At 34.6% G+C, this 27,001-nt stretch overlaps 2 protein-coding genes across 2 annotated transcripts in view; one reads left to right on the forward strand and one right to left on the reverse strand.

Moving 5' to 3' along the window:
- Positions 1–291: 291 nt before the first annotated feature.
- Positions 292–27,001, reverse strand: part of MEMO1 (mediator of cell motility 1) — a gene marked incomplete at its 3' end in the record, with an annotated part of 108,635 nt that continues 81,925 nt past the window's right edge. The window contains 3 exon segments of the mRNA NM_001076395.1: positions 292–397; positions 11,435–11,511; positions 19,519–19,661. Of these exon segments, the coding sequence (NP_001069863.1) occupies positions 292–397; positions 11,435–11,511; positions 19,519–19,661 (326 nt within the window).
- On the forward strand, positions 24,673–25,159 carry LOC101906221 (large ribosomal subunit protein eL42-like). Its single transcript, XM_010809886.4, has one exon. The coding sequence runs from the start codon at positions 24,729–24,731 to the stop codon at positions 25,041–25,043; it is 315 nt and encodes a 104-aa protein (XP_010808188.1). The 5' UTR covers positions 24,673–24,728; the 3' UTR covers positions 25,044–25,159.

Below are 27,001 nucleotides of genomic sequence, written 5' to 3' on the forward strand. Positions count from 1 at the left end.
TACTGGAACTGGCTAAGAGTCAAGAGGAAAAAACGAGTTTCAACTCTAAAAAACTCTCTGTATTTAAAAGAAAGTCTTGGCCAGTCATACAGTGATAAATAACCTTAAATTACCAAAACAATAAAATTTAAATTATCTTAAAGGTACTAGAAAGAAAATTTACTACACATACCTAAAACTAAAGCTAATAAGCTGTCACAGATGGTATCAATTAAGATATTCCAAAACATAATAAGATTAAATGTTTTCTTTAAAAAAAAAAAACAAAACAAGGCTTCCTAAGGATACTCACATTTAATAACACCCCAATGGGATGTCTTCCACATATAGTATTATGGTATTTCTTCAAGTAATTGCTAAAAGATACAGGATCTAATTGTTCTATAATACTCATACCCTAAAAAAAAAAAAAAAAGAATGAAAGAAAAAGAAAATAGGACAACTTATTATTTCCTAATTAAATTTAATTACATTTTAAAACAGCTACTTAAAGCTAATGATCATAATTTTCCAATAAAGAAAACACATTACTTAGTGAAGTTGATACTTCACTCATTCATCCAAGGTAATCTCATTATAGTCAACTCTCAACAATACACACATTTTATTAACAAAAACATTTAATCCCCAGTTTAGTTTTCTCTAACCTCCTAGGATGTTTCTACACCACGTTCCCCAGTTGTCACTCAGCTCACAAATCCTCAAACATTTCAGGATTTTACATTTTTCATATGTGTGTGTGTACACACACGATTTATACAAGTAAACCTATTATGAACATTTTCATACAAAATCTAAAATTAGATTTGATATATGGTTATTTTTCTCATGTCCATTATATTACTCATACCACTGACATAATCAAGAGCTGATTATAATTTTACTACTTCCATTACATATACTTAAATATCAACAGTGTGTAAGGCATTTTAATTATCAGTAATTATTTAGGTATGTGATAAATGACACCACAAACTAAGAAAATAGTTAATATATTTTTAATCAATTTAAAGCTCATAACAGACTGATATAAGCTTAAGCAAAATAAGTCTTTACAAACAAGCTGAAAAAATAAAAGTTCTCTCTCTTTTAAACTAGAATGTTTTGTTTTCAAAATTTTAACTGAGAGTCAAAATTTTTTAGACTACTATAGAAACGATCTCTGATTTGGACAAATGTCCAATCAGAGATTACACAATTACACAATTAATTCTGTATTCTGCAAATGCCTTCAAATGTGTTCATAATACATCGATATAGAGCAACTTTAACTCATCTGAATCAAGCAAATAAACCAATGATTCTAAACTCATCCATTCACTAACTACGTCACCTTATTTTCTTACCCAGATAAAATACTTTATACTTATGTTCAATGAAGTGGATTAATATCCTCTGAGAGAAATGTAAATTGTGGTTTAACTAATGAATCAAGTGACATAATTGTGTCTTTTTTTAAAAAACATAATTTGTGTGTTTTTTAATTGTATTTCAACATATTTTAACAAGCACAATGTAAAAGCGTCTACAGTAATCAAATGAACACTCATCTGGAAAATGACAGCAGTTAGCAAGTGACATAGTACAAATACTGCAGTGGCAACATTTAAATCAAAATTTAATTTTATAAAGAATCTTTCTTCAGAATATCCAAGTTTTTCATAAACATTATCATATTTTTCTACAAATATATCTGAAAGATAAGCCTATGTGTGTGGTCAACTTCCAACTTCTTGCACATCAATTAGCCACTCTCAAATTTATCCAAAACCAGTGTTTAATGCTAAGTTGGTTTTCTCCTGTCAACTAGGTGGCATATGAACTAATTTAAAAGTTAAACCTAAGATAAATGATTAGTATTATGATGTTGGTACATAGAAAATCACTCAATATGTTTCTACAGCAAATAATAATACAGAGATGGAGTTATAAATCTCTTCCATAAATATGAATAATCAAGGTCTAACTCCCTAAAGATGAAGAAACTATACATTAAAAAGGTTAAAAACTTGTCTCTAAATTTCTAATCCTAGGCTCCTTCTCATTTACTTACTCTACTTCATACAGAATAGCAAGAGAAATATCAATAAACCTTTAATACTCGCACATAGCTACAAATGCTATACATCTTATAAAAGAATTTTCAAAGCTCCTGGATGAAGTCTAGGACAGCTTACCCTAAATCAAATTCCACTTTGTAATACATTATGTAACATTAAAGGTACAATATGTACCTTAATATTAAAATCGCAAAAGCACACTGTGAATAAATGTATTACATTTATATATATTAACATGAATAATTCAAAGAGAAAACTAATGATCACATTTGTAGAAGACAAAGAATTCAAAGTAAGTGGCCAAGAAACTTCACACAGAAAATATAAAATTATAAATGTAAAGAAGACACTACTAAATAAAGTGTTCAAAATGAAGATACAATAGTTAAATTACAATACAGAAAGCAAAAAATTGAGGTAATGGAAGTTAAGAGATTAAATTTAAAATTTTAATTCCCTGAAGTGCGTTATGTACCTACCAGGGCAAGAATCAATTTTATTATACTCAATTCTCTGACAAATACAACAGTTAAGAGGTATGCCTTTTTACAAATAAGGGATAGAGAGAAAAATTGAGGCATTTCTCATGAGTGAACCTCACCAACTAGAAAATTCATAAAGTATGCAAAAACAATAAAAACGATTAGTAAAACTGCAAAATGGAACACCCATTAATTAACATGGAACAGTGACAAATAAGCTTTTATATATATTTATGTTTTGATTCTAACAATTCTGAAACTACTATGACCAAAATTCAAAGAAGATAAAAAAATGCCAGTTTGATGCTACTGCCCAAATTCCAAAAAGATGAAAAATAAAAGTGCTTCCCAAATATGCCTAAAGAACTCTTCTATTTCTTAAAATACTGGAAGAGATGATCAGTAAATCTAATGTCCAGGTGATAGAAAGCTTGGTAGGGCCTGGTATATTGAGAATTTGAACTTAATCTAATGTGATTAAGAACTTAATGAATTTAATCTAATAGGAAGCAATGAAGTGGGTCACTACCCATTCAGCTCTAAAATACAACAAGACATTATATCCAACTGCCTATCCATCACAATGACCATATGGGTTTCTGAGGAATTTAGCAGCTTTGACAAGAAATCCTCAGACTGAAAGCTAACTTCCTACCTTGAAGGGAAGAAGAGCAAAGGGAATCTATCATTGTGCTGACTCTCCAAGTAATAAGTGAAAGTTTGTAATGTCAAATCCTACCTGGTCATCCTAAACTGAACAGGCGGTTCACCTAGCAGAGCTGCAAATTCAGAACTCTAATAAGATAACAAAGATTTTCCCTTTTTAAAAGTCTGCTGCTGCTGCTGCTGCTAAGTCGCTTCAGTCGTGTCCGACTCTGTGCGACCCCGTAGACAGCAGCCCATCAGGCTTCCCGGTCCCTGGGATTCTCCAGGCAAGAACACTGGAGTGGGTTGCCATCTCCTTCTCCAATGCATGAAAGTGAAAAGTGAAAGTGAAGTCGCTCAGTCGTGTCCGACGCTAGCGACCCCATGGACTGCAGCCTACCAGGCTCCTCCGTCCATGGGACTTTCCAGGCAAGAGTACTGGAGTGGGGTGCTATCACCTTCTCCGTTTTAAAAGTCTACCTATATATAATATATTACGTAAATTTCACTTAATTTTAAATACTATTACCTAGAAATAATCTCCCTCTAAAGAAACAAACACCAAAAAGAGTAGCAAAACATTTTTAGAAGTCTTTGAGAAATAAGAACTGAACCATATCTTTCAATTATTAACACACAACTAAAATTATATTATCATATCATTAAGACTGTGGCCTTCTTTTTTAAAATAAGGATACACATTTATGTTGGAGAGATGGGTACACATTTAGGAAGATGAGGTAGGAAAAGGAAATATTCTAGTTTCTTTAAGAGGTACCAAGATAAAATCTTATAATGAAAGAAATTTTATGGGGAAAAAACCACTCTAAACATAGCAGTGCTAAGAACAAATGTACTAATAAACAGCTACCTTAAGGAAGATACTATGAAACTAGTAGCAACTACTAAAGAAACGACCGGGCTAAGTTCAAGAGAAAGAAGTGTGAGGAGACAAATATGAACGATTTCACTTTCAAAAGATTAACAGGAAGAGAAGCAGCTAAAGTTCAAAGTAAATAAAGTGACTATTATAAATCTGGAAGGAAAAGAAGTTAAAAAGATGACTACAATGACATTTTCAGATTCTCTCTGCCAAATCATAAATGCCACTAGCCATAAGCAAACACTGGTTTACATCAAAAGCAGTACAGAAAAATAACCTACAATCAACTATATATAAAATATGTATAAATGTGGCTGCTGTTTCAAGTATGTTATCTAAAAGGTTCACAGAAATCAATATCTTAAAATGTGCTCTACTTTGGTCACTATACAAACTGAAATTGCAACATACTAATTACCAAAAAACATGGCCAGTAGTCAGTAATATTGTAAGGCTTTCAGAATCTACATCTCTTACAACTAGTTACTTTTTTCCTCCAAACTACAACATTTCAAAGATTCAGCTTGTTTTCCTATATATTTTTCTTTCCTTATGTGTTTTCTTCACATAATTAATTTTCAAGATATCCAAATGCTAGACATAAAATTCCTCCCGTCAAAAAATCAGCAATTTTTCTTTTGATTTTGGAGCCTAAAAACTTTATTTTCTAACATTTTATTAACTATGTTTAAAAAGACTCTTCTGATAACAAAAAAGGCACCAAAACTTAACATAAGTTTCAAAATAAAATCTAAAATTTTATAATTTTATACTTAAAATAATCTTTTCACTCTATCAAACTTTCCAAAGGTATAATTACAATTCAGAATTGCTAACATTTTTGCAATACTTGTATAGAAGTATCCTACTATATTCTCCTCTGAAAAGATTGATATATAGAAATTATGATATTAATTCTTAAATGAAAGAAACTTTACAACATAAAATGATATTCATAAAAAGGAATATACAGTAGGATATTCACCATTTGGTCACATAATCAATTAAGAAAACACACTGCATAAGAGCTGGCATAATATTGAGTGTATAGATATACTTACATATATAAAATCATATATACATGAGTATATGTATACAGCTAACCATTCTTGTTATTTTAATCCATTTATTCTAACTCCCAGAATGGATTTATAACTTGAATTAACAGCATGCTAATAAAAAAAAAAACAAAACACTTAAGAGCCCTTTGAAAATTATATAGACATATATTACTTATGGACTCTGTGGGAGAGGGAGAGGGTGGGGAGATTTGGGAGAATGGCATTGAAACATATATAATAACATGTATGAAACGAGTCGCCAGTCCAGGTTTGATGCACGATACTGGATGCTTGGGGCTGGTGCACTGGGACAACCCAGAGGGAGGGTATGCGGAGGGAGGAGGGAGGAGGGTTCAGGATGGGGAACACAGGTATACTTGTGGCAGATTCATTTCGATATTTGGCAAAACTAATACAATAAAAAAAAAAAAGAAAAGAAAATTATATAGACATATATTACATAAGTGTTTCAATAAATGGACCACAAAAATCAAGTTCAAGTCAAATGTTATATCAACTATTAAATTCAAGCATATTAAAATGAAGCAAATATTCAATATTTATTCCAAAATTATATTCCAGGCTATTTAAATAAAAATTTTAAAGCTAACTTCCAATAATTTTGCATATGTAAAGTATGGTAGATTTGGAATTCAACCTAAAGCTTATTGGTTCTGCTGAACCAAAATTTGTAAAAGTTTCAAAGCCTAAGAAGTGAGCAGAAGAGGCAAAAAATTTCAGAAGTTACAAGAATCAACCTATGGGTAAATGTGACTCTTCTTGCTCTTCCTCAAAGTAAGAAACCAGGGTCTAGTTATCCAACTGATCATACACATCAAGAAAGACAAACAAAGCTAGTCCTTTTAATATAACCTAAAAATCAACAAAGTTAGAAGGCAGGCTAAAAGAAATGTTAAGTATAGATGTTTGTAATATACAATATACACATAGAACAATAATATTACTTAAATATGTCCTCTATTCTAAAAAATTCCAAATGATGCTATTATGTTCAGTAACTTCAGAGCACCAGGTAAACCAATGTTTTGGGGAAACATTTCCCTTGTGCTAAAAGCATCAACTCACTGATTGATGAATTCTTACATTTGCAAAATTAAATGTTCTCTGATTAAAGTCCACAAATTACGTAGCTGAGCAGAAAACAAAGGGTAAGAAAATGAATAGGAAATTCTGTTCTTTTTCAACAGATCAGGGTCCATAATAGGCTAGCTCCAACTCACCTTCAAAGCTGGTTTTGGAATACAGTTGTTTGGACTCTCTCCATATTATTAAAAGGGGATCCCCAGGGGCAGGTATGGGCAAGTCTATTTTGAGAAAGTTCCACAAGTGATTTCAGTTGTAAAGATGGGGTTGGGAATTACTACAGTAGACAATCCCATCTCTGCCTTGGCTTTGATTAACAACTACATGTTGAGAACTCCCAAACTTACTCCAGATCTCTTCTCTGAGCTCCAAACCAATACAGTTAATCCATTAGCAAAGCCCTGTGGAATACAAGAACTCAAATCTATGAACTTCTTTCCATCTTCACTAATACCACCCTGGTTCAAATTACTAGCATCTCTCCCCACAACTCCTGCCAATGCCCACTGTTACTACTCCTGATCCTTTTGTAGAATCCATTCTCTATACAACCAACAAAGCAACCTTTAAAATAATTATTTTATTATTCCATCATTTCACTTCCCATTGTATTCACATAAATTTTCTATCCTGGAAGTTAAACCCCTACATTATCTGATTCCCGGCCCACCTCTCTTACCTGAGCTGTATCATTCTTATCCCTATCTCCTATACTCCTATAACCCTGATCTTTTTCCCTTTCTTCTAACACACTAGCCTCTTCCCATCATAAGACAGTTTTGTCTAGAATGTTTTCTTCCCTCTTATCTACTGAGTTTGTTCCTTCTTATCATTTATACCTCAATTTAATGTTCTTCCTCAGGAAGTCTTTTTCCAAGCATTCAATCTAAAGCAGCCTAGAATTATACGCTTTTTCAAAACCCTGTTAATATTTTCTGCATAGCACACATCACTTTTGGAAACTAACATATACTATATCCTTGCTGCTGCTGCTGCTAAGTCGCTTCAGTTGTGTCCGACTCTGTGCGACCCCACAGACGGCAGCCCACCAGGCTCCCCTGTCCCTGGGATTCTCCAGGCAAGAACACTGGAGTGGGTTGCCATTTCCTTCTCCAATGCAGGAAAGTGAAAAGTGAAAGTGAAGTCGCTCAGGTGTCCAACTCTTTGCGACCCCGTGGACTGCAGCCCACCAGGCTCCTCTGTCCATGGGATTTTCCAGGCAAGAGTACTGGAGTGGGGTGCCATTGCCCTCTTTAAAAATATATATATATATATGTGTGTGTGTGTCTCCTCCAGATAGAATAAAATTTCTGTGAGATCAAGTGAGCTTATTTGTTGCCTTATTTTCAGCAGTGCCTAGAACTTTAAATTTAAATGTACTCAAAAATAATTGGTGAAAAGAAAATCCAAATGCCTACTTGCCTGATATCTCCACTTGGATGCCTTGCTATTTGTAAGAGCAAATAAAACATATCCCTAATATTTGAATTTATGATCACCCTCCCTTGTAAAAAAACTAGTCTTATCATCTTGTGATTATGACCTAAGCGCAGAGAACGAAGACATAACCAGCAGCATAAGCCAGATAATTAAGAAACATCTTTTTTTTTAATTTTTAAAAGATTTTTTTATAAATTACATTCCATATACAATTATTACAAAATACTAACTCTATCCCCCACGTTGTACAATACATCCTTATAAGCCTATCTTACACCCTACAGTTTATACCTCCCACTCCCCGACCTATGTTGCCCCTCACCTCCTCCCACTGGTAACCACTGGTTTGTTCCCTATATCTGTGAGTCTGCCTCTTTTGTGTTGTATTCACTAATTTGCTGTATTTTCTGGAAGGAATTACCCTTGACACTTCCTTCTCCTCCAAGTTTTATCATCAGTCTGTCTCTAAAATATACTGGACACATCCACTCTGTCCCTCTCTTCCCCATCATCAACCCAACCAAATTACCATGTCTCACTTGGATTATCAAACTAGTCTATTCATTTCTCCTCCGGCCTCTGTCCAACCCATTTGCTGCAGTACAGCTATATGATCTATTCACATACAATCTTCTTCTATCACTTTCCTATTTGATATCCTTTAAACAGACTGTTCTAGATTCTCTAGCCTAATTGCTCACTCTCTCTCATCCCCTCAGCCATTGATTTGACAGATATACATACCGAGTACCACAAAAAGCCCAATACAAAATAAAGATCTTGATCTCATGAAGCTTACAATCTAATAGAGGAGGTTTTCACCAACAAATCAACAAATATTAAGTCACACAGTAATAAGTGCTAAGAATAAAAATAGAACAGGGTAAGGTTTTACACTGAGTAACTGAACAACAAAAGGTCTTAGAATGGTGGATTCCCGGATCGCTCAGTAGTAAGGAATCCGTCCGCCAATGCAGGTTCGATCCCTGGGTTGGGAAGATCTTCCCTGGAAGGGAAGATCCCCTTGAGGAGGAAATGGCAACCCACTCCAGTATTCTTGCCTGGAAAAATATCATGGACAGAGAAACCTAGAAGGCTACAGTCCATAGGGTTGCAAAGAGTCAGACATGATTGAGCACATCATAGAAAGGTCTTAAAATAACTGTTCACCACAGGGGCTTAGTGGAAAATTGTGGGCATATTTCTAGATGCTCAAATGCTCCATCATGTCCAACTCTTCACAATCCTATAGCCCGCCAGGCTCCTCTGTCCATGGAATTCTCCAGGCAAGAATACTGGGGTGGGTTGCCATTTCTTATTTTAGGATATCTTCCCAACCCAGGGCATATTTCTGGGTTGTGCCAATAACTAGAAGATACTACTGGGGGATTTAGTGGGTGGCAACCAGGGATGCTGACTGTCCTGCAATACAGGACAGTCCCACACACAAGGAACTGTTCTTATCCCTTAACACTTTCACAGCCTGGAGAATCCCATGGAGGGAGGAGCCTGGTAGGCTACAGTCCATGGGGTCACAAAGACGACTGAGCAACTTCACTTTCATGTCCATATATGAGAAAAACCTGCTTATAATTATCTACAGTCTTAACACCATTTTACATACAAACACAAAGATGTTTTGTATGATTTTAATATAGATTTCCCAGAAACAAACTATCATATAAAGTGAGGGAAAACTATACTTTGTTTAATTTACAGTTTTCCTATGAATTATTCACCATTTTAGAATTGGTGAATTATTCACTCACCCATGTAACTTGGTAATGTAAGTCACAAATATAAACATCTTTAAATAGATGTTTGTGTGTAGCTGTTGAATTAATGATACTCTGTAAGTATCTAACTACTCCACTGTCTCCTCGAATACAGCTGGTACCTGGGCATGTAACATTATCAAATATATATTAATTGACTATAAATTACTTTTCCTTTTATTTCTTTCTCAGATTACAATTAGGGTATTTGTTTAATCTAATTATGTACACAGAAAGATTATATTCACCAACTCAATCATTTGAAAAATATTTGCTGGGCCCCTACCTACGTTTCAACAGCTAGTCTAAGCACTTTGGATACATTTGTAAAGAAAACATATATCCTTACATAAAAAATAAGTGAAATATTTAGTTTCTTAGAGGAAAAGTAAGGTGGACGGTGGATGCTGAAAGGGCAGAGTGTAAGATGTGCCAGTAGGCCTCACTGGAAGGGTGGAAACCGAGCAGTCATAAAGTAAGTGAGACAGTCCAGTGCAAAGGGCACAAGCTCTAAGCTAGGGCACATATATGGCATCACTGGGGAACGGTATGGAGACCGGTGTGTCCAAAATGCCTCCTAAACATCTTACATCTCTATATTGTAATGGCTTCTTTTCTAAGTCTACTGGATGATGAGACTGTAAGGTCGATTAAATCAGAGATCATGCTTTCTCTTCTCAGTATCTTCAATACTTCATACAGTATTAGAATACAGTAAACACTCAATAACCATTTGCTTTATGAAGAAAATAATGACATAGAACCAGAAAAGTTTTCTGAGGCAACTGAGAACTAAACCTCAGAATAGCAAGATTAGAATAGTAGCCAGAAAAGAATTAATTGACGAACATGACAATATAATAAGGCAAAAAAAAAAAGTCAGTGAATCAAAATTCAAACAAAATTTCAAAGGCAAAAGTATTAGGCCATAATCGGATTTAAAGTAACATGATAAATTTAAATATGATAAAATCTCCTGAGTAACTGCATTTATTCCATTTGGCTTTTAATAAAATAATACTACTCAATATAATCTACTTATAGCTTCAGATCCAAAATCTTTACTAAAATGTATTTCTACTTTGACTAAATATTCTTATATTAAAACATACCCATAAAGCTTATCACAAATTGGCCAAGTTGATTTTAACAGATTACAGGTTACAGAGTTAAAGGTTGATAAGAGTTTAAAGATAATTTAGAGACTAAGTCTCTCCAAGTCTCTCATCTTAGAGATGACAAATTGAGGACTATAAAACTGAAACAATCTGTTGAAGATCAGAGAAAATTAGTGATATATTTGCTAGATTTAATATTCCATTATGAGTCGATACCAAAATGATCTGCATGTCTCTAAAACATTAAATATTATCTAAAATATTAAATACTAAATATTAAAGCAAGTACTCTAACCACCCTACTTCAAGGAAAACTTGAGGTTTTGACTCAATATCCGCAGGATATTTTGACTGTAGATTTTGACAATATCTGCAGTTTTGACTGCAGGATCAATATCTACTGAATTCCTGGGCTAGTAAAGAATACAATAATGTTTTAAAATTCTAATTTAAAACAAATCCAAATTCCATTTAGGAAAACCCAAATGGCCAAAAAATAGAATTAAGTAATAAAATAAACTTAGAATTTCCTATGATTGTCTCTGCTTAACAGTAAGTAGTGGCATTAGTATCCTATTGTCCCTAAAACCAAGACATTCCCCAAATAGTATCTAAAATTTGTATCTAATTATTCAAAGCATAATTAATTAATCAAATAAAATTAAGATGAAGGAAATCTCTACTAATAGAACAGGGATTATTTTATAATCAATATCACATGATTACAATATATATTTTGCACATTTAAAGATAGGGAAAGAATTATCAGCCCATTGTATACCTTAACATAATAAGTCTTGAGTCACTAATCTGAAATTAAAGAAAAAAATCTTAGAGCAGTAAAATCCCACACCTGAAGGACTTACCATTTTATCTAGATGTTCAATGGATCTATAAATCTCCCCCTGGGATTCATCATAGTAACTGTAACGGAACCTTTGACCTTGAAACAAATATCATGTACAAAATAAAATAGGGAAAAATTAGAAGCTAAAAAGAAAGCAAGCGCTTACCAAATAATTTCAGTTCTCACGGAAGGCAAAGCACAGCTTAAGCCTCTGAGAGAATGATTCCCAAGAGCCCTTGTATGTAAAAATAAAAGGCATATTTGGGAAGGTAATAAAGAAATGATATATCATCAGTGTTTTACAAGGTTAAAAACTATTTCAAACTGTAAAACCTTAAAGTCACAAGCAATACAAAAGACTAAGGAGAAACAGTTTAAAAGTTAGAAGCATTGTTAAAACATATTATATCGGTCTATAATGGAAAGTAAACCCAAAGAACATGATTCAAGAAGATTTGGCTTAAGGAAACTATCTCAATATAACAAACCAACGAAAGCTTGGCTTTTGTTGTACAAATGCAAAGATTTAATCTCTACTACAGAAAAAAAAAAAATGTAAGTCAGAGATATATGTGGCTTGTATAATTTTTATGATCTAAATTTTTAAAATTTATGTCACTGTTGCAAATGTTAGAAAACGATTAATACAAGTGCCTTTAAGTAGGATACACAAAAGTATAAATTTAACAAGTAAGTTCTACTCTGACAATGAAGTCTCCGTAAGGGTACAAGCACAGAACAGTCAATGTTTAGTTATTCTCCAAAGAACAGAGAGGGCAAATGGAAGAAGTTTAAAAAGGGAGAAACAAAAGGCTCAGGAAGTGAATTTTGCTTCCTACTATGTTCATATAAAAGCCAAAAGTTAAACATATTCATAATTAATTACAGATTATTATTCAACTGATTGTGTTGTATTTCAGATATATCAAAACTTGTTTTTCAGCAATGCCTTTATTTTCAAGAACTCAATATTTTTATATTCCTTATTTTCAAAGATGCATCAAAGTACAATTCTGAAGGCATTAGAGTACACTAATCGTGTACACACATACGATGCGTCTTTGTGCTGAAATTTTACAGCAAAGTTCACATAGCCAATTATTATCCTCGCATCTGAGAAGATGGGTTTCTTTGACTGGATAATTATGATTTTTAAGTTTTCTATTTATCTCACTAAAAAATATCATCTTACAGATCACGAGCTATGTAAAATTATAAAACCCTTTGGATGTCCTTTTTGAGAGAAACCATACTTCACAATTTTTAACATTTCATTAACTTGTTGATGCTGATCATCTCTGATAGTCACCTTTCTACAATATACCGTATTTCCTTAGCTTTCACATATTAACTTTTCACATACATTGACACGTATAACTACTCAATGTGGCAATTCTTATTTCCCCCCACTCCCCCACCGAGCACCACTATTAAATCAATATTGCATCTTACAATTCATGATATCCTAGAATCAAACAATAGTTTCTGAGACAATTACCTGCATTTTGAATATTAACAACCTTTTCTGGTAAACACTGGAAATTACTGTATGTTGCTATAACTATCAGATCTGTTACAGTCCTTGAACTAAAAAAATTCTTAAACAGTGACAACTCTATCACTCAATATCTCTATATTAAACAATTCATCAGACATTTCCTTCAAAACTTAGAGTTAGGTACAGCTTTGTTTTTCTTTAAAGACTATATGTACTTACTCCTATCTAACATGCATTACATAATTTACCCTATTTTTCCTATTTGCCAGGCTGGTCTCAGAAGGTTCAAAGACAAATCTAAAGTCTATCGTAATAACTTAGTGATTCAATTCACTGGTACTAAATTTCGACTTTTATTGCAAAGTTCTTTAGATAAAGCTGCCTCACATCGTCTGTGAAATGAATAAACAATCAAATAAACAATCCTGGACAAGAAAATTCTAACTCACTGTCACTGTAATTAGCCTATGTGCCTGGAGAACTGGACGTGTACTGGGCAGTCGCAAGACTGTGTCCAGATGCAGCAGAAGTGGAATGACGTATCCTGCTCCACTCTTTGAACCTGAGCTGCTTCAAGTTTATACTAATACATTCTCTTTTTCTTACTTCTGACAATAACTGTTAGTTTTAGTTGCCAATAATCCCTGTTACTGGGACATAATTGTCTTATCTCAAGATGGCCACTCTCAAGTGCAGAGAAAAATGTGTGTACTTTGTGACATTTGCTATTCAAAAGTCTTTTCTACTTATTTTCAATTTTAGAGCTGCTGTTTCAAATTGCTGAAGTTGGTTAAACCTGCCTTAATCATACATCAAAAGTGTAACTATATTTTAAAATGCTATCTTATTCATATGGACCATTTTCAATGTAACATTCACTTAAAAACTGCTTCTGTAGACAGAAGTGCACAGAATGTTTAAAATAAGTTAAAATACTAAATCAACATGTGATTTAGTAAGAATGACAAAATACAAAGAAAATAAATAAGCAAATGTTTTAATATTTTGTTATCTACTTTTTGCTATGTTTTAGTAGCCATCTCGAAATTAGTAGCTGAAGAACTGAATAGAAATATTTGATAAGCACTAAAGAATTTCTGTTAAGAAGCTAAATTCACACTTCTATAGCTACTACATTGAAAAAAGTATCTTACTTGTAACAGCTCAAACTGTCTCATGATAATTTAATTTTACAAACATTTCAAAATTACTTCAGTAATTCATTCTGGTCAACACGCTTAGAGAAAGCATCAAATTTAACGTAAATAGTTGCCATTGTCCTAGCCTAAATGCATTAATACGTACATACGTATGTATGCATATACATGTGAAAGCACATGAGTACACACACATAACACCTTTACTTAAACACCATTTGCAATTTGAATTCAAAAGATTTTTTTGCTTCCAATTATTAAAAATAAAGTTTATCAAGATTTTATTTACTAAGAAATAAAAGAAACGACACTAATACAATACACTGCTCATTGATGCACCTTCAAATATTGCTCATTTAAAATATATTATGATTTCATGTACCTCATGAGTTTTGTTTCACAGTATTTCTAACGTTCAGTAAAGCTTATGCAGCTAAAGTGAACAAATACGGTTGCCTATGTGCCTGGAGAACTGGACGTGTGAACTTTTATATAAGTATGAATTAAGCATATCACATAGTAAGAGAAAATTACTTACCTGAAACTTATCCTTTCAGAAGGTACACTGGGAAAATGGATTCTTTGAGCCCCTGTTTCAACTCCAAGTATGAGCTTTCTAGCTTTAAGAGCCATTGACACTGCCCCTAGGGGCAGCACAAGCTTTGGAACTCCCCTAGTGAGTATGTCAGTAGTTTCTTCAGGTGCCTTCCCTCAGTTCTTTTCAAATTCAAAAGATGAGAGGAAAAATAACCCAAGAAAAAAATCCTGTAAAGCAGAAACCTTACTCTTTGAGGGAAGGAGGGTAGCTCATTTGTGAATCCATTCCAGAGCACGCTTTCTGAGAAAAAGAAATACAGGTAAGTAATTTTCCCATCTCCAAAGGTGACTGGTGATTAATGAGTGGATTCACAGAGTGTGGAGAGTAAGCTCCAGGGATGTCTGTTTAACACACAACAGTCAACTAATGAGGACAAACACAACAATGAATGGCACAAGAACCAACACTGCTTTTGAAATACCTCAAAACAGGAAGTAAAAAAAAAATTAACTATCTCAACATTAAGCTATATGCTAGATTGCAGAAATAAATATTGAGCTTGGAAAGTTGTTCTATAAAGCCCCCAAAAGATCAGTGAGCAAAACAGACTTCCTGATGTATGTCCAGGAAAAACTGTACTATTATACATTTACTTAATCCCTTTATATGTTTAAATATTTGAGTTCAACCTCACAACACCTTGAGATAAGACTATTAGACCATTCTACACTAAGGACCTAAACTAGGGACATTTAATTGAAATCACTACCAAAGAAAAAATGTTTCATAAAGAAAATATTATCTAAGTAGCATCAAATAAGGTATTCATTTTTATAAGCAATATACTATAGTCCTTTCATTCTGAAGTCTTAGTTACAATGTAAAATTATTGGCTTTCTCTCAAACTCGCAAAAGATCAAAACCCTAAATATGTGAAATCACTATGTACCAATATTTGAGAAGACAAATATGATATCTTGAATAAGATATATTTCAGGAATTAGCTAACTTAAATCAATTTAAATATTTAGAAAATAGTAATACCATCATACCCAAGAGACTAACAACAGAAAGGGAGGAGAATATGAATAATCATATACTAATACATATTAAACTAGAAATGCCAGTTTTTAATAAGTGGCATGTATTTATTAAAAATTATGTAAATATACAAATGCAAGTTTACAGATAAAAATCCAAACCTGCTGAAGTGACTGTAGTATAAACCTTATTCATATTTTAACAAAATAATTTATCATTAACTTTTACCAAATAAATTTACTGAAACTGATTTGAAATTAAAACTATCCTTTAAAAGGAAAATTATCTAATAAACAGAAGTGTGAATCCACTTTAAAGAATCAACTTCTGTTAGATCCAGTTTCATTTAGAAACTTCTCAGAAGTTAACTGAAAGTTATGTTAATGAAAGCTGTCAATAATCTAAATTTCAAAGTATAAAGTTCAGGATGATCAGGAAAAAGCAAATATTAACAGAATATATGGGAAAGAGCAAAAATAAAACTCAGGAAAACAGAATACAAACTCTACTAACTAAAAAAACTAAAAAGTCCTGACAACAGACAAAATTCTCTGTAATGGAGCCATCCAGCAAGGTGTGGCATTTGTAAGTGCACAGTGCATGGGGACACATCACTTAACCGGGATGAAGTCAACTACCAGCGGCACGCGTCCTTTCTCTTATGTTACTCTTCCTGATACGCAAATGGTATCAGAGAAACACCATTTGGGGCTCCCCAAAAGCAGGGAGATTCAAATGAGGGGACAGAAAGACAGGGCACAACAGAATCTAGGTTCCAAACTGTCCCTTTGCTTGTCTCACCCAAAAAGAAAAATTCAGAGGATTTTAATCAATTTTTTTATTTCTCCAATATCTCCTTCAAGTCTAAACAAGAGCTAAGTGGGATCAGAAAGATGAATCTCTTTAAAGCAAACCACCCCTTTAAAAAATTAATTTTTACAATGGACATTGGCTAACAAATAAGGTTGACAAGGCAAAATTCTTCCAGTTACACACATATAGGTCTCTCAACTGTCTCTATCATCAAGTTTTTCATTTTATTTTTCACAGAACCCGGACTGAATACAAAGAGAAACAACCACTAGAAATAAAGATGTCGTTACTGCCAGTACTCTAACATATTATTTAACAGCAACAAGAAAAAAATCCCACTGTATATATCTGAGCAATTGGTCAACTGTACCATAATCAAGTGACTTCTCTTAAAGAAAAAAAAACAGCTATTCAGAAATGTGAAGTGTATTAAGAGCCTAACTCAATGAAACTTTTAAGATCTCTTGAGTACTTCAGAAAATTCATCTTTCCTGTGAAATGATTTTGAATTCAGCATTATCATTACTTAGGCATGATAAAATCAATCCGCATAGTATCATTAAAACAAGAAGAAACTAAGTATTGTAGTCATGAGAAAAGGCTAGATTTTTGAGATGGAAATTACTGTTCATCCATATAGGAAAGAGGACCAATGCCACTAGAGCATGAATTTCAAAAATATGAAATTTATCTTCTTTAAGTAAACACAGTTCAATCCATAACTAGCCAATGATTCATATTATTTCAACAGGCATGTACAGGAGAAAATGAAAACTTACTTTACAAGAATGGCAGTCATTATTACATTGTAGAAAGGAGTCTACCAATTTTGGAATAGTGTCCATGTAACTCTTTCCACTTACCCCCAAACCTCCAACAAATTTCCTAACAAGAATTAGTACAGTGCTTTCCGTAAGTACAAAGTAAGCATTTAATGAGCATTATTAGCGACAGTTATACTGAAAAAATAAACACTTGGAAAGGTTCTATTACTTAACCACTAAATGTAAATATAAATATGTTTTAGTCTCTTGACAATTCCAATAGCTAACATTTACCAGGCTTTGGAAAGTTTGACTTCTTTTTTGTAATTATAACCAGAAAATTCAATCCTCCAATTTAAATTCCAAAATTTTCAAGAAATCAGTAGATTAAATGGCCTAAATAATTTTCTGAAGATTTAAATAGATACAAAACAAAATCTGTTTTTCTCTCTCAACATTCTACTTAAATACAGTAGCGGACTAGGATTTGCTTTATAATCACCAATGAGGTAAAAAGGATGAGTTCACACAAAAGCAACATTAAAACATCTCGTCTTTTAAGTGGATTTATGTTGTGGTTGTACTATACCAACATTGAGGGATAGTCCAGGCCCTGAAGAATACTATCATATCAGGGAAGTGAATTATTTAGATCACAAAGTGATTTTAAACAATTCAAAGAGCCTTAAAAGTGAAGAGGAAGGGACACATGCTTTAGGAACTTTAAATTTCTTTATTCATAATACTTTATTCTTTATTCATGCTTCATTCATAATACTAAGAAAAATAGCTTCTCCCCCCCAATAATGATACTCCTTAGTTTTATGACTAAACTTCAAAATCCCCAAGAAAAGAACCCTTTCAGATCTAAGTAATACACTTATATCCATAAAAAATAACTTCTGCCAAAGGTAGCAAACCAACTAGCAAATAGAATTAATTATTAAAGAACCCTGAGAGGCGAGGTAGCACACAGAGCTACCTGCATACCCTAAACTAGGGCTTTCAACCTCAGCACTATCGACATGTGGGCAAGATAATCCTGTACGTTATAGGATGTTTACCTAACAGCTCCTAACAGCTTTGCTGGACTCTACTCATTAGATGCCAATAGCATCCCCACCTCCTTCCCACTCCAGCTATGAGGGCCAAAACTGTCTCCAGGCTTTTCCAAATGTCTCCTGTGGGGATAATCAGCCCCAGCAGAGAAATCAGTGATAACAAAATATTTATCTGTACCATTAGGAAGAATGGTTCTCTTGAACTGAAATCTCAAGGCCACACACAGTGCAGCATGATGTAAGAGAAGAAGAAACCAGCCTATCCAGGCCTGATAAATGTAGAATCAACTCTGGCAATCAATGACAAGACATGTAAAGGCCAGAGCTCCCTATAGCTCATTAAGGGTGTTTTTCTGGCCATTATGTAGCTTAAAATTTATGGTGTTGAGCCTTATGTTTTCACCATAATCAAAGAAACAACTGAAGAATGAACAGATATTGGCATCCTTAAACCATTAAATCAATGAGTCAAAGAGTGTCCTAAAAGGAACAGGATTCAGAAACATTCTATCACAGTAATGAATAAATAGAACAAACTGTATCCAAAGAATTCAAGAAAAAAATTTAACTAAAAGAGGCATCCATAAACATCTCACTTCCTTTATGATCTATTCATTGTGAAGCTTCCTTATTTTTTTTAATTCACAATAACAAAAATCTCTTCGAAGTTCTTATGCTTATGAACCAGTGAAGACCACAGTGCTAATAGCTAACATGTTACAATCTTTGGAGGGTACTTTGAGGTATAATCTTTGGAGGCAACTATGCGCAAAAATTAAGCACCAAAGGCAAAAAGAGAAAGAAGAAAGGACTAATTACAAGAAAAAATGTGGAGCAAGACTGGCATAGCATACAGTGCTCTTCTTCGTTCTAAAGAACATTTGTTTTATCTGCCAAAAAACTCACTTCAGAGAATTTATCACACAGCTCTACCTAGAAATGGGGTTAAAAGATCTTAACTCCTACTAACCTAAGTGTCTAAGCAAGGATGCCCTCACAGTGTGAATCCAATTATACCAGTCGCCTTTGGAAATGTATCCATAATCCCCTATTACAATCTCATCCTTTTTAAATGACCAAGAGTTTTTTATTCACCTTTATATATTATTGCTAAAAGTGTAACTTTCCAAGGAAAGTGATAAATAACTGAAGATCAGAGCTTAGAATGAAAAGACACCTTTAACCACAAGTACATAATTTCTACCATGAAATGGTAAAATCTAGAACTTACCCCAATGGCAGAAATCAGAAGAAACCACAAAGAGATTGCTAGGCTCCGCTAGGTATTTACTGAAGAGTTTTCCGAATTCCTGTTCTTTTGACTCACTCAGAGCTCCAACCAATACAGGAATAATGGTAAACTCATCCTTATGGCTTAAAGAAAACAGAAGAAAAAAAAAAAAAAAGTCATTTAAGAAATAAAAAAATAGGTTTCCAATGCTTGGCACTAAAAAGTGGAACATTTATTAACAGTGGTATGGATAATATACATAATGTTGTTTAATCCTTAAAATCTATAAATTAATATTTAAAGAAAACCATTCAAAAATGAGAGGTACAGAATATTAAAAATATCTATGTAAATTACAGAAATGTACACTAGTTCTTTAGGTAAAGCAGCTATTTTACTACTAACAATATCATCAAATATAAAAGTAAGCTCATCAAATCACTATCATCAATCTTCTCAACTACCCAAAAAAGCTACAATCATCTCTGCCCAATGCTTCTGCAGTTTAAAAGAGCATTAAATTCTTCCTTACTTAATTCTGATTGTAAACACCACCATTTCTGGCACTAGCTCTATAAACCTGCCAAGTGAGACCCACAAAACTTATCTTGGCTCCCAAAAGATTCACCAGCTACACCTCAAACCTAAACTAATTAAACAGATACAGAACAGTCTGAAGATACAACTCAAATTTCACTGGCATCTAGGATGGACATAGAATTCAAGGATATAGGTATTAATTTCTGGCAGCAAGAAAAAGATACCACGCCCATCCACAATGTCTATAGCATATTTACAAGTCCCTTTTTCACTCTACAGATTGAAAGATTTATGGAAAAGGAACAAAGCAAATTAAGAATAACCGTGACAGGCTATAGAAACAGACCTTTAAAAATTTTCATTGTAGTGAAATTTAATTTACATATATCCAATATTATTTATATTCTAAATGACCCCAGATTTGACATTGTAGAAACATGACTCATGCTTGTCTGACTTGTTGTGAACAGGACTTAAAAAAAAAAAATCTTATGATAAACGGCTTTTAATATGGTACTCTGGCACTTAATTGATGTAGGACAAACAGAATTTATAGAAGGGTCTGTAAAAAAAAAAAAACTAGGTTTAAGTATTACCAAAATAAATGTTAGCTCAGCTTCATAAAGCTAAATTCAGGGCACCCAAGCGCCTCCCCCAAAAAGGCCCCCTTACCCTTGTCAATTGCGAAATAAACAGATCATACAGATCTCCAGTCCCTCTGCAATGCAGGGGCTTCTTGGGCAGAATCTGCATCTATGGAGTAAGAAAAAAACAGGAAGCTGGCAGAGGAAGCTGCCATGGGATATCTCTTTCTATGATTCTTAACCACTGTGCTTCACAACTGCGTGAATGAATAGGGGCTTTTCAGTAAGGTAAGAGTGATTATCATATGAAAGAAAAGAATTTGTACTCTTGCAAAAAATTCAAGAAGATTGTTATGAGTTGTTCTAACTTCAAGCACTACCTACATAAATAAAAACACTAAGATCATTAAAATGACACAGTAGGGAAGCAGAGTATAAAAAAACAAGAAGTCAGAAGAAATGGGTTCAAGTACTATCTCTATCACATATAAACAAATGTTGAGTACAAAGGTAAGTTACTAACCTAAAAATTTATCTTATTTGCAAAATGATCATAATTACAATGCCTAATTCATAAAACTGTTACAAAGTGAGGAATACTGTAAGAAAAGTACTTTGTCCGTGTTGGTTTACTCTGCAGAAACATCACAAGTCTAATCTGTAAGAGCCACCAAACCACTCAGTTAACCTCAGTTTGAGCTATCTATACAGGGGTAAAAGTCTCATACTACTGAGAAATCCAACCTTTGAATTAAGATTCATCCATCTACCTCTTTGCCATTTCACTTTTTAAAAAATAATTGTTACTTCTGTTCTGTATCCCCACAAGGCATAAATCAAAGAAGAGAGAATTTGGCTTTGAACTGTGACATTCCTATTAAAAGTCCAGAATCCAAGTTGTGAAGCTGGTCTTCCCTAGCAAAGGAGTATAAAATCTTGCCCTCAAAGAACAATTATAAAACTGAATAAAACTGTCCCCAAAACAACGATTTTGTGCTCTGAAAATCAAGCAAAGGCCAAAAAAATACAATGAGAAGAGTTAATTCCTGAAAAATAAAATAACCTTTTTGAGAAGAACAGTGCAAGCCTGGCGCCTTACCAGGAACTGCCTCAATCCTCTGTCCTTCAACATTATGGTAAATGCAAGGTGAGGCTGGCTATGAAAAACCAGCAGCTTCGCTGTTGAAGGGGGCTGACTTTGGCTTGGGGCAGAGAGCAGAATACGCACACCCAGCAGGAAACAGAAAATCCTGCCACTTTTGTAGCCTGAAATGACCACACCATTTGAGGCAAGCCACAAACCTGAGGACTACCTAGAAATCTAACAGGGAGGTCCTGGGAAGGAGAGAGCCATATAGGGACAGGATAAACTGACAAGTTGTGAGAAGATGCGCCAGCTGAACAGGAGGCAGCACATGTGTGCAGGGGAGGTCCAGAAGGCTGAAGCTCCACCCAAATGCCAGGGAACTGGGAGGATGAGAGCAAGCACAAAGGCACGTGGAGACCTGAGGGACAATAAGCTCTTACACATCCCTGGCTGCCTGGAAACAAGGGATGCACACAAGCACTGGGAGACCAGAGAAGACCCAAGAGAAAGTAAAGGAGGCAAACCTGAAAACTTCTAATGTTCTCCCCAAAACACTCACAACCCACCAGCACACAGTGAAAGCTATATAGGCTCACGGTATTTAAACACAACTTCCAAACAAACAGTAGCTAGCACTAAGCAGTGCAGACACCAGGGTGAACTCTAGACAGTCGAGGTAAAAACAAGTAAGAATGATTTAAAAGCTGAGGAGATGCATCAATAGCCAAACACTGGAACAAAGATTCTGCAGACAGAGTCTATGAAAGGTACTTTTTTTAAAAAAATGAGGGCTTCCCTGGTAGCTCAGCTCCTATACCTCCCACCTGTCAGTATAGGAGGTACCAGTTCAACAGCTGGTCCAGGAAGATCTCACATGCCTCAGAGCAACTAAGTTTGTGTGCCACAACTACTGAGCCTGTGCCTGGAAGCCTGGGAGCTGCAACTGTTGAAGCCTGCACACCCTAGAGCCTGTGCTCCACAAGAGAAACCACTGCAATGAGAAGCCCATGCGCCACAACAAAGAGCAGCCCCTATCTGCTGCAACGAGTAAAGCAACGAAGACCCAGCACAGCCAGAAATAAATGAATGAATGAAACCATCACCACTATCATCTGAAGAAAAAAATTAATTACAATAAAGTTGCTATAATATACTGTACTATGTAAAAGTTCAGTTTCGAGGGAAAAAAAAATTCTGAGCCAAAGAACAAGGAAACTGTAACCCATTCTTGGGAGCAAGGAGAGAGCTAGCAGAAGCTGTATTCAAGTGGAATCGGATATTAGATTCAGCAGACAGATTTTAAAAGTTATCATGTGCTCAATCACTCAGTTGTGTCCGACTCTTTGCAGCCCCATGGACTGTAGCCCGCCAGGCTTCTCTGTCCATGGAATTTTCCAGGCAAGAATACTGGAGTGGGGTATCTTTTCCAACTCCAGGGGATCTTCCTGACCCAGGAACTGAACCCCCATCTACCACACTGGCAGGCAGATTCTTTACCACTAGCGTCACCTGGGAAGCCCCTAGAGTTATTATAAATATGTTCAAAGAAATAAAGGAAACTATGCTTTAAAAAGTTTAATGTATCAGTTCAGTTCAGTTCAGTCGCTCAGTCGTGTCCGACTCTTTGCGACCCCATGAATCGCAGCACGCCAGGCCTCCCTATCCATCACCAACTCCCGGAGTTCACTCAGAATCACATCCATCGAGTCAGTGATGCCATCCAGCCATCTCATCCTCTGTCGTCCCCTTCTCCTCCTGCCCCCAATCCCTCCCAGCATCAGAGTCTTTTCCAATGAGTCAACTCTTCGCATGAGGTGGCCAAAGTACTGGAGTTTCAGCTTTAGCATCATTCCTTCCAAAGAAATCCCAGGGCTGATCTCCTTCAGAATGGACTGGTTGGATCTCCTTGCAGTCCAAGGGACTCCCAAGAGTCTTCTCCAACACCACAGTTCAAAAGCATCAATTCTTCGGCTCTCAGCCTTCTTCACAGTCCAACTCTCACATCCATACATGACCACAGGAAAAACCATAGCCTTGACTAGATGTACCTTTGTTGGCAAAGTAATGTCTCTGCTTTTCAATATGCTATCTAGGTTGGTCATAACTTTCCTTCCAAGGAGTAAGCGTCTTTTAATTATACAATGACTACAGCAAATATCAACAAAGAAAGGCAAACCATTAAAAAGAACCAAAGGGAAATTTTGGAGTTGAAAAGTATAACTGAAATGAAAAATTCACTATATGGTCTGAAGAGGAGAATCAATATTACATAAAGAATCAGTAAAATTAAAGACAAAATAAGTTATCCAATCTGAAGAACAGAGGGAATAAAAGACTGAAGAAAAATGAATAGAGCAGTGGAGACGTGTAGACAACATCAAATACAAGAGGATGCACACAGTGAGAGTCCCACAAAAGTTACAGGAAACAAGTTAGAAAAAATAATGGCTGAAAAATTTCATGAAACATTTATCTAGAGATCAAAAACACTCAACAACCCAAAGTAGGTAAGTATAACAAGATTGCCAACCTAGATACAGCACAATGAACTGATGAAAACCAAAGACAAAGAGAAAATCGTGAAAGCAGCAAAAAGAAAATGACTCATTACTTACAGGATAGTCTTTTCACAAATAGTATTGGGATAATTGCATAATCCATAGAACAAAAAGTGAAGTCAGACTTTTACCTCATACCATACACAAATTGGATCATAGACACAACTATATTATAAGCTAAAAGTGTAACACTCAGAGAACAGGGTTCAGCAAACATCTTTTGAAATGGGCCATACTTTAGGTTTTCTGGGCTATACAATCTCTTTAGCAACTACTCAACTGCTACTGTAAAAAGAAAGCAGCCACAGCCAATAGGTAAATGAATGGGTGTGTCTATGCTCCCATAAAACATGACAATAACAAGCTAGACCCTTTCCGGCGAGGCAGGAACGTGGACGTCGGGTCTCTCGTTTGCACCGCGAAGACACCTCTACTGCAAAGATGGTCAACGTACCTAAAACCCGCAGGACTTTCTGTAAGAAGTGTGGAAAGCATCAGCCTCACAAAGTGACCCAGTGTAAGAAGGGCAAAGATTCCCTGTATGCCCAGGGAAAGAGGCGCTATGATCAGAAGCAGAGTGGCTACGGTGGGCAAACCAAGCCAATTTTCCGGAAGAAGGCTAAAACCACCAAGGAGGTCGTGCTGAGACTTGAATGCGTTGAGCCCAACTGCAGATCCAAGAGGATGCTGGCCATTAAGAGGTGCAAGCATTTTGAACTTGGAGGACATAAGAAGAGAAAGGACCAAGTGATCTAGTTCTAAGCTTTGGGATTCTTTTGTTCTTATGTTTTGAGAGGAAAATGTTGAAGTTACAGAAAAATTGCCTGAATGAGAATAAATACAGTGATATTCCTACTAAAATAAAAAATAAAAAAATAACAAGCTAGATATGGTCTGCAGGTTGTGTTTGCTGACCATGTTCAAGAAGAGAAAATCTATGTAACCCTAGATTAGGCAAAGATTTCTTGATATCAATAGTGGAATCCATACAAGGAAAAAAAGAAAGAAAGAAACTGAATCCATCAAGAACATTTGCTCTTCAATAAACACCATTAAGAAAACAAACAGATAAGACATACCATGGGAAGAAATCTTTGCATATCAATAAAAAACTTATGTCCAGAATACAAAAATCTCTCATAACTAAGTAAAAAGATAAATTATCAAATTAAAACTAGGGCAAAATATATGAACAGACATTTCACAAAAGAAGATACACAAATGACTATCATATGAAAAGTAGCTCAAATTCATAAGTCACTGGGGAGATGGCAAACTAACACCACAGTCAGCTTACACTACACATCTGTTAGAAGAGCTGTCATGTAAAGACTGACAATACCAGGTATTGGCCAGAATATGGAGAAACAGAACCCTCATGCTTTGTTCCCTAGAATATAAAATGGTGCCATCACTACAAAAAACACAGACTTATCATATGACTCAAAATTCCATTCACAAGTACCTATTCAAGAGAAATGAAAACATATTCATATAAAGACTTGTACTTGTACAAGAATGTTTATAACATTATTCCTAATAGCCAAAAATAAAGATGACCCAAATGTCCATCAACTGGTGAATGGTTAAACAAAATGGAATATTCATACAATGGAATATCCACTTGGCAATAAAAAATGAATGAACCATTAATACACAATGCAACGTGGATGAATCTCAAGAACAGTATGCTAAGTGAAAAAGGACCAACACAAAGGACTACATATTGTATGATTCCATTTATTTAAAATTTCCAAAAAATACAAATCTACAGAGAAAGAAGGTAAATGGGTACCTGAGGTTGAGAATAGAAGCAGAAATTTTCCTCAAATGAACACAAGGTTTCTTTTTTGGGTGATAAAAATGTTAAAACTAGATTGTGAGGGACTTCCCTAGTGTCCCCAATGCAGGGAGCCCAGGTTTAATCCCTGGTTAAATAACTAGACCCCATACGCTGCAGCTAAAGATCCCACATGCTATAACTATGATCCAGTCCAGCCAAATAAATAAAAATAAACAAAATATTCTTTTTAAAAAAACTAGATTGTGAAAATGTCTGCACAATTCTATAAATTCATCAAAAATTTTATAGGATATAAATTCATACTTCAAACTTCAATAAAACTGTTTAAAAAAAGGAAGAAAATCCATCTCTGCTACCTACAGCAGGTTACTTAAACTATCATCCGTCATCCATAAAAACAAAGTTAATAAAACCCACCTTACAAAATACCTATGAGCACTTTAGTAATACAGATGAAAGTTTTAGCCCTTCTTTTTCTGTCCTATGCTTAACCTATGCTGCAGAAAATTACTGATCCAAGATGTGTAACAAACAAAAAAACTGAAATCACACAACCAACAGTGAAGCACTCCCCTTAAAAACAAACAATATCACTCTATCACCAATGCGTCTACTGGTACAGAGTACAAAAAAGTCTAAATTCTAATGCAAAAATTCTAACATAAAAATGTGAATTCAGTAGCTAACATAGTTCTATAGTTAATGTTATAGTTAATAATACTATATGAACATCTGAAACTTGGTAAGCATACATTTTAAAAGTCTTCATCAGAAGAAAACTATGAAGTCTAATATGAACATTCTAAGTGATAAGAAAATCATTTAAATGGCAGTTTTCACTAAATTAGTGGCATATAAATAACTGAAATCTTAAAAGTGATGACATTTTAAACTAGATCAAATACTGTAT

The sequence above is a fragment of the Bos taurus genome, chromosome 11, assembly GCF_002263795.3.
Source record: "Bos taurus isolate L1 Dominette 01449 registration number 42190680 breed Hereford chromosome 11, ARS-UCD2.0, whole genome shotgun sequence".
NCBI classification, from domain to species: domain Eukaryota; kingdom Metazoa; phylum Chordata; class Mammalia; order Artiodactyla; family Bovidae; genus Bos; species Bos taurus.